The sequence below is a fragment of the Halictus rubicundus genome, chromosome 12 (assembly GCF_050948215.1).
Source record: "Halictus rubicundus isolate RS-2024b chromosome 12, iyHalRubi1_principal, whole genome shotgun sequence".
Lineage (NCBI taxonomy): Eukaryota > Metazoa > Arthropoda > Insecta > Hymenoptera > Halictidae > Halictus > Halictus rubicundus.
This window is the reverse complement of record NC_135160.1, coordinates 13,036,077-13,044,181: the sequence shown is the minus strand read 5'-3', so window position 1 is coordinate 13,044,181 and position 8,105 is coordinate 13,036,077. Positions and strand designations below refer to the sequence as shown.

Sequence of the window (8,105 nt, the reverse complement as noted above, 5' to 3'; positions counted from 1 at the left end):
CGCTCGAAACGGCTTCGGCGCGTCGGTTCTCTCCAACTCTTGCTGTTTCGATCGCACGCACGCACACGCACGCTCTTTCTCCGGTCCGGTCTCGGGTCTCTCCTCTCCGTCCCTCTCTTCGTACGTTTTTCCGAATGCTTCCTGTCTGCGTGACCGTGTGCGTTGCCCCGACGCGACGCGACGCACGGGTGCGACGGATGCGACGACTGAAGGAGATGGACGGTCGTTGGCACGTTAGCAGCGGCGAGCGCGCGAAGGGATGCCGGTGAGCGTGGCGCCGTCGCCGATTTCTCGGAATTTCAGCCGAATTTCGGAGAAGAGGACCCCGCCGTGTGCCGACCAATCGGAGGCCGTCCAGCACGGCGACGATTCACTCGAACGCGGTTTTTCTTAACCCCCTGACGAACCGCGAGACCGCGTCCGTCGTCTAGCTTTCTCTCGCGACTTACTCTCTCTCTCTCTCTCTCCCTCTCCCTCTCCCTCTCTCTCCTCCCCCTTCTCGCGCCTGTACACCTTTCCTCTCTCTCTCTCTCTCTCTCTCTCTCACCAATCCTCAGCCGCTTCCCTCGTCCTTGTCTACCGCCTAAACCAACACGTTTGCCAGGCGCGAGCGCGAGCAAAAAATTGTTTTCGCCAACGCGCTCTCGCCTAAACGCGAACGCGTACGTGACTAATGCCGTGTCAACTGCTTCGCCGAACAAATAATGCATTCGCGATCATCGGGCAAGGTCAGCGTTCCAATTTCGCGAATCCCCGCGATCGCGCGCGCCGAACCAGCCGCGCGAAAATCATTTCTCGCCCTTTTTCCGCTTCCTGTTGTCCGCTCGCTCTCTCCACCGGATCGTAAAACGGTCTCGTAACAACGACAACAACCGATCCGAGCGACGATCACCGGGACAGTTTTTCCCCGGAAGGTTTCAGCGATCCTCGGATCCTCGGAGAGAAACCGCGAGGACCGTGAGAGGCCAAGAAGTACAAACCTTTTTGGGCGGCCGACGAACTCCCCTCGGAACGGATCCGCGCGCAAGAGACTTCGCGAGACGAAGAAAGAGAAAGAGTACGACGTCGACGAGGTGAACAACGAGGAAGCGACGCGACACCGGCACGGTACTTTGCCACCTGCTTCCGGCAACCGTTACCACGACACGGTCGCGAGAGACTGCTCCGAGGAGAGTCGACTCCTTATCCTCTGTCCTGTCTACATCCTTTCCGCTCGGATTCGGATTTCGGTTTCCGGGCGAACGATCGCCACCGATCCCAACCGATCCACGCCGATTCCACCGATCGTCCCGGTGTTAACGGAGCTGATCCAGCCGCCCCTGTCCTTCCTTATCGTGTTCGCGGCTGCTGCTATCGCCGCTTGTACAACCGCGAAAATCCCCCTCTTTCCTTGTCTACGGTCCCCCTGTCCCCCTGCCCCTCCTGCCCCTCGTAACCCGCAGCCGGTGTCCTCGGGCACCGTTCACCTTATCTCGTCCATTTTCCAACGGCGCGGGAGGCCGCGCTTTCACGCCTGTCGCGACTTTCGCTCGCGGTCCTTGCTTCCCGGCCTTCTCTCCCTCTGCTCGCCGACCTGCCAGCCACTCCTGTTCGAAATACGCAAACGGCTCAACAGTCCAACAGTCCAACAGTCCAACAGACGCTCGCCGTCACGGCTCCGATCGACGCGTGTCGGCTCTTTTCGCCGAACCGTGATCCGAACCGTTTCCGCGACTCCACGTAGACGATTTTCCTCTTTCAGTGGACTGACCCTCGACCCTAAACACGTTGAATGCCACGGGGGTCACCGGGGACCGGCACCCAACTCGGCGGTGCCGCCGTGGGGGCCTCCGGTGACCGGAGCGCCCAGATTTTTAGGAATAATTTGGGAAAATGGTGACCCCGGTGACCGGTGAGATCACCGGTGACCTCCGCGGCAACTAACGTGGTAAACATGGTTACAGTAATTTATTTGTTTAGGTAATATTTCATCGTGTAATAGGAAATTCATCGTGGCGCCACGGGCGAACCCTGTAAGACTGGTGCTAATGTTGCTCCCTTTCGCGGAACCCTTATTTTCTTTCCGAACAATCGGCTTTGTTGACTACGCTTGTCGCTCCTGTCGTAACCCTACTGCGTTCTTCGAGCCTGCCTCGCCTATCCGGATGTGTTTGTCTGTTTGACCCCATACCGTATAATATCGAGTCGGAATTGTGATGAGGATTTCAAGCAGAGTCTACCGAGATTGTTCCTGGCGTCGGTGTTCAGCCGTTGGGGGAAATAAAAAGTCGACCGCGTGTTCCCTTCCCGTTCGGGGAAATTCTGAATTGCCGCAAACGATCGGCGTACCCGCGGAAGAAATCGCGGAGCAGGAAGTTAACGGGACAAATGATTTTTCTGCGCGGTTTCCGCGTTCGAACTGTCTTCGCGCGGCGACGTTGTTTGCGCGTCGACGAAGGGACTTTGTATTTTCCGGCGAGATCGATCGAAGAGGGACGACGAACGGTTTAGATTTAGACGTGACCGTACACTGAGATTTCCTAATCGTTCGCAGCAACAAACAGACCGACCGTAAACATTCGGGGCAACAAACAGTCGGCTCGATTTAGACGTGACTGCCCGATTAGAGTTTTTAATCCTGCGGGGCAAGAAATGGTCACCGTTTTGTTGCGACGAACTATCGAAAATATTTGTCGAAATCCGGCTGACCGTTTGTTGCCCTGAGCTGTTCAATTTGAATGGGGTAGACGGTTATTCTAATTCTACGCGGGACAGCTTTCGGTTGAGATGCTTCAGGGGAAGGCAAAAAGAGGAAAAATCAAGATTGATTGTTTACTTCTCGCAGGCGCCGTTTAGATGAAGCGTGGACGACTCGTACAGAAAAGTCGCTATTTCGAACGTGAGCGCGGTAGAACGTGAGCAGCGCTGTTTTGTTTGCGTGATTTATCGCAAGGGGACAGCACGGTGCTGTAAAATAAATTATGAAAAATCTGTAAGCATAGATGCGAGATCAACGGCTATATGTACAGAAGAGTGCTGCCAAAAAGTTATAGGGAGTTATAGGGAGAACGACTTGGGTCACCGAAGGACCCTGGTTGACCCTGATGGACCCTGGTAGACCCTGATCGACAAAGATTCCCTTCCTCTTCCATCCCAGTGTCCCCAACCCTTACCACCCTTCCCTAGATCCCCTTCATCCCTTACCAGCCTTCCCTAGATCCCCTACTGCCCGTCCCTTCCCTTCCCTAGATCCCCTTCACCCTTCCCCTACCGTAGATCCCATCCTGTGACAAATTGTCCCACCCCCCTGTTTGAATTCTCCTATGGAATAATGTTCTACCATCGACTTGTCCTACCATCACTCAGTACATTCCTCTAGCTTTATTTTGAGCCTCCAGACATTGTAAAACCTCAATTGAAAAGCGTTAAAATGGAATTTTTATTCAACGCGAATGATTCTCGCCGCTTTCGCCATAAGACACAATGTATATTCCGGCAAGAATCATCTGCGCCGTTTAAACGTCCGTACAGCGCCAATTGACGTAGCGGCAAAACGCTCAAACTGTTAGCCAATTGTTATCGACTGTCGATAAGAGGTCGAGAAATATGGTGGCGCTGATAGTCAATTCCTGGAAATGACTGCTGGCGCCATCTGTCAATACATTTAGAACTAGTTGGTAACACAGATTTTGGCTAGTAGTTTTCAGCGTTTGCCGCTACGTCAATTGGCGCTGTACGGACCCCCTCGTCGAGCTTCCCAATCTCGCCGCAAGCGGCGCTCAAAGACCATTCAACGGCGGCATCTTATATCACAGACTAGATAAGAAAACGGTGTAAGAAAGAGAGTGTGTCCTAAAGAGGTTCCGCTCCGGCTTCTGGTGCAGCGTCCCACTCTAACTTCCCCTTTTATCACGCTATTCCCTACGCTCAGCCGCGGCCCGGTCACGTGACGCGTTCCGTCTCGGTCAGAGAGGAAATGAGAGTGCTCACGCCCGGGATTTTAGTGTCCCCGGTATAGTGCTGCCCCCTAGTCTAATTTTTAGTCTAGACCAGAACCTGCATCATTAGCAGCGGATTCCAAATAATGCCAGAGTGGATGCTACTCCTATGTTAAAAGAGGCTCTTCTATGTAGGGTCTGATCCAGCCTAAAAGATGATGCAGGTTCTGGTCCAGGCTAAAAAGATGTAGCAGAAAACTGGGGACACTAAAACCCCGAGCGTGAGCACTCTCATTTCCTCTCTGGTCTATGACATTTACGTCTTAGTGTTCTGAACGGCCGCTAGACGGATTCGTGTCGTGAAGGAACATGACATCGAATATCCGCGCGACGTTTTCTCTAGATTGCATTGTCTGCGCCGAAACTAGACCAAGGTAGTCCCGTGTCACGCGTATGTTGTTGCCATTCTGATTGTCGGAGAAATAATCTTGTACTCGCAAAACTCTTGAGGCAGATGTTGGTGCGCAACAAGGATTTTACGAATTGAGAATACAGGACCGCGCTTACCGATCATTTCGAACCGAATCGTGAGCTGCGTCTGGGTTATCCCGACACCAATGAACCCGTCACGATAATTGAGATTCTGTCAGCTGTTCCTTGTATACAAAGACTATGCTTCAGACTCTCCGTGAACGATCTCAGAAACGCAAGAAACTCCTGGCGCAAACGGTGAGGAGAGGTTCACTGCGTCGTCTGCGACGGTCTTGAGGTTATGGCTCCTGCGGTCCGAACGGAGCAGTAATATACAGAAGTAAATTACAAAATTATCCAATGTTTATCGTTGTAGCTTGGCGTTTCGAGCGTGGACGAGTTGCGACAGATTCTGGGCACGGATGTTGACGATTCACAACGGAAACGTGTAAAATCGGTGTCCGAGAGGTCAGTGAATGGCGCGAAAGATTCAAAGAATGACGCGGGTCCGACGGACGAGATCGTTTACAAAGACTCTTCGACGTTCCTCAAGGTGTAGTATGGCCACTAGTTATTTAACAAACGAATGACGGAACGTTCATATTCAGTCGTATATTAATTTTAAATAATATAATTATTTGCTCTATGTATATTCATGTAGTCTTTTATATATATGTAATTTAATATAATTTACTTACCTTTGTCGTTAAGACGAGGACAACAATGAGAAAGCTTGCTTTAAAGTGTGAGGCTCACAAAAAACTGTTTTATTGAAATAGAAATTGGAAGCGGAATTTGTCGAACGTGTCGAAGTACCCGATCAGCGAAAGGGCTGTATGCCCCATGTGATTTGATTCAAAAGGGATTGAAATTGAATTGTAGGGCACGCAATCGTCGAATCCCCACAACGATTACTGCCAGCACTTCATCGACACGGGCCAACGACCGCAGAACTTCATCAGAGACGTAGGCCTCGCGGACAGGTTCGAGGAGTACCCGAAATTGCGGGAGCTGATCAAACTGAAGGATGATCTGATTGCGGAGACCGCGACTCCGCCGATGTACCTGAAAACGGATTTGCTCGCGTACAATTTAAAGGAGCTCAATTGCAAGTTCGACGTGATACTAATCGAACCCCCGCTGGAGGAGTATCAGCGCACGTGCGGGGCGACCAACGTGCAACTGTGGAATTGGGATCAGGTACAGCTCTTACTCCAAATATAAGCAGGGCTTGGAACTAGAATCGACTCCTAAAATAACCTAGTTTCAAGAACCAAGTCGTTTCGTAGATAATGGAGCTGGACATCGGTGAAGTGGCAGCGAACAGAAGCTTCGTGTTCCTCTGGTGCGGCAGCAGCGACGGCCTGGACATGGGACGCTTCTGTCTCCGCAAATGGGGCTTCAGACGATGCGAAGACATCTGCTGGATCCGCACCAACATCGACAACCCGGGCCACAGCAAGAACTTGGACAGCAAAGCTGTGCTGCAGAGGACCAAGGAGCATTGCCTAATGGGGATCAAGGGGACCGTCCGACGATCCACGGACGGGGACTTCATTCATGCGAACGTGGACATAGACTTAATCATATCGGAGGAGCCCGAGTACGGCTCCATAGAGAAACCCGTCGAAATCTTTCACATAATCGAGCACTTCTGCCTTGGCAGACGACGGTGAGGCTATTGCAAGTTCTGCGGCGATTGTAACAGCATCTTCCTCGAGTTGAATCATCCGGCTATTGATCGTCTATTTTTAAGAGGCATGTGAGAGTTTAAGGAAGGGCAAGCGTGTCTTTCTGGGTAACAGGGCTGTGTTAGATCGCAGGCATTTACCTCAGCTAAAGCAGAGCAACAACTGACCATTAGACTAACCACGCACAGTAAATATTAGGCGAGTGCAAAGGTTCGTGCCCGATTCATTATTATATTTAATTCGAATAACCGGATTTTCAGTAGTGCTACTGTACCGCAAGGAAGCTTAGACATTTTCTCTCACATTATAATCTGAAACGAATTTTTAGATGACGTTACTGGAGGTGATTTGTTGCTTCACAATTGAAATTGCTGTTTCTATTGAAGGATCGAATAAAAGCCATGGACTTTTAAAATGTTAAAATTGGGCACGAACTCTTGCACTGACTTAATATAACAGAAACCATAGGACAAGGAGTTGGTACCAGAATTTGTAACAAGTACACTGCTGCTTAGGTTGCACCTGTTCGGCCGTGACACCACCATTCGGCCCGGCTGGCTAACCGTAGGGCCCGAGCTGACCAACACCAACTTCAACGCTGACCTCTACACCAGCTACTTCGCGAACGGTCAGATCACAACAGGGTGCACGGAGCGGATCGAGGCTCTTAGACCGAAGTCTCCACCGCCGAAGGGCAAGGTAACCGGTCGAGGAAGAGGAGGGTTCAACAGAGGTCGGGGCAGAGGAAGGTAAAACGGCGGCGCGCATCACCGGTATAATGTGCGACGCGGCCCGGTGCGACCAGACTGATCAAGGTGCGAAAAGAAACGGCTCTCCCGTTGCGGTTCGTTTCTACCGTAAAAAGAACTTGTACTTTTCTTGTATTGTACGATATATCTCTTACTTTACAGGTTGTAACGCCGCTTCCTTTCGAGGATACCGTCGTGCTCCGCCGAGTATTCCGGTATTCGAGTATCCGGAATCGTCCGACACGCCGCGCCATCGCGTCGTTCGAGAGACCAAGGACCGATCCGGAAGCGGAGCGGCCCTAAACGATCACGCATGATTCGTACGAATACAGGGCGAGTCACTTAACTGCACCATCTGAATTTACCCGTAATCTACTCGTTACAAAAGGTTTCTTTATATCGAATAAGATATGCAATGGGATCACTAGTTTTAAAGAATATATATATACCGCAATACTTTTCTACTCAGCATTCGAATATGACACTTTATCAAACTAAAACTCAAGGTTACCTTCGCGTCCCGATAATAAAATAACCAATTATCACATCGTACGTACCGGTTAGTGTCTAACAACTTTTGTTTGAAACCTTTTTCGCCGCAACAAGTAGACTCGGAGTAAATTCAGGTGGTGGAGTTAGGCGACTCGGCCAGCATAATCCGTCGGTCCCTTTCGCGTCGAATGTTCGCGAGCAGAGCAACAGAAAGGGACGCACGCGATCGAGCTCCGTGAACGAGACGCAACGACACAACGCCAAGATCTTCCAACACCGCGGATTGCTATCCTCGTTCTCGGTGTATCGTCGTCAGTTATACGACACGCGTCCGTACGTTTGTCCGTAATATTTTGTAACGCAAAAACCATACAAAAGTGTTTCCAATAAACCAGTCGAAACGAAGAATCCATTCTCGCCGGCGACGACTACCATCGAACGGTCGGGCGGGCGTGTATCGCGTGACAACAACTCGTATGCCGAACCGATCTCTCTCGGCATCGATCGTACAAAACATCTTAAATATACATCTTCCTATACTCTTATCAAAAAGGCAAACGCTTGAGATCCGTTCGTGTTGCTTTGTACTTTGTTCGTTGAGAAGATTGAAATTTCCATAAATAACAATGTCGAGAATTTTCCGCCGAATGACAAACAGAGCGCGAGACAAACTTATAAAAAAAAAAAAAAAAGGAAAAGAAAAGAAAAAAGCAGATTCGTTGGTTCCGACGAAGCTTCTGGGACGCGCGAGATGTCGCTTCGACGAACGAACTATTCTTCTTTTC

At 50.6% G+C, this 8,105-nt stretch overlaps 1 protein-coding gene across 5 annotated transcripts; it reads left to right on the top strand.

Moving 5' to 3' along the window:
* The first annotated feature begins 4,284 nt into the window (after positions 1-4,284).
* Positions 4,285-7,176, top strand: Mettl14 (methyltransferase like 14). 5 transcript variants are annotated; one of them, XM_076798165.1, is made up of 6 exons: positions 4,285-4,351; positions 4,432-4,646; positions 4,765-4,941; positions 5,271-5,588; positions 5,678-6,060; positions 6,595-7,176. In XM_076798165.1, the coding sequence occupies exons 2-6, from the start codon at positions 4,590-4,592 to the stop codon at positions 6,830-6,832; spliced, it is 1,173 nt and encodes a 390-aa protein (XP_076654280.1). In that variant the 5' UTR covers positions 4,285-4,351; positions 4,432-4,589; the 3' UTR covers positions 6,833-7,176. The 5 variants fall into 5 exon arrangements, 2 of the variants coding, with proteins under 2 accessions (XP_076654280.1, XP_076654279.1); XR_013083173.1 differs by lacking the exon at positions 4,285-4,351 and having other exon boundaries at positions 4,361-4,646; positions 6,595-6,923; positions 6,991-7,176; XR_013083172.1 differs by lacking the exon at positions 4,285-4,351 and having other exon boundaries at positions 4,361-4,646; positions 6,595-6,894; positions 6,991-7,175.
* The last annotated feature ends 929 nt before the right edge of the window (positions 7,177-8,105 follow it).

Bases quoted from the DNA above. Each gene is read 5' to 3' on its own strand.
- Mettl14 (XM_076798165.1), top strand. From the start codon at position 4,590: ATGCTTCAGACTCTCCGTGAACGATCTCAGAAACGCAAGAAACTCCTG. The intron at 5,589-5,677 runs GTACAGCTCTTA...GTCGTTTCGTAG, and splicing joins AACTGTGGAATTGGGATCAG to ATAATGGAGCTGGACATCGG. The intron at 6,061-6,594 runs GTGAGGCTATTG...ACTGCTGCTTAG, and splicing joins TTCTGCCTTGGCAGACGACG to GTTGCACCTGTTCGGCCGTG.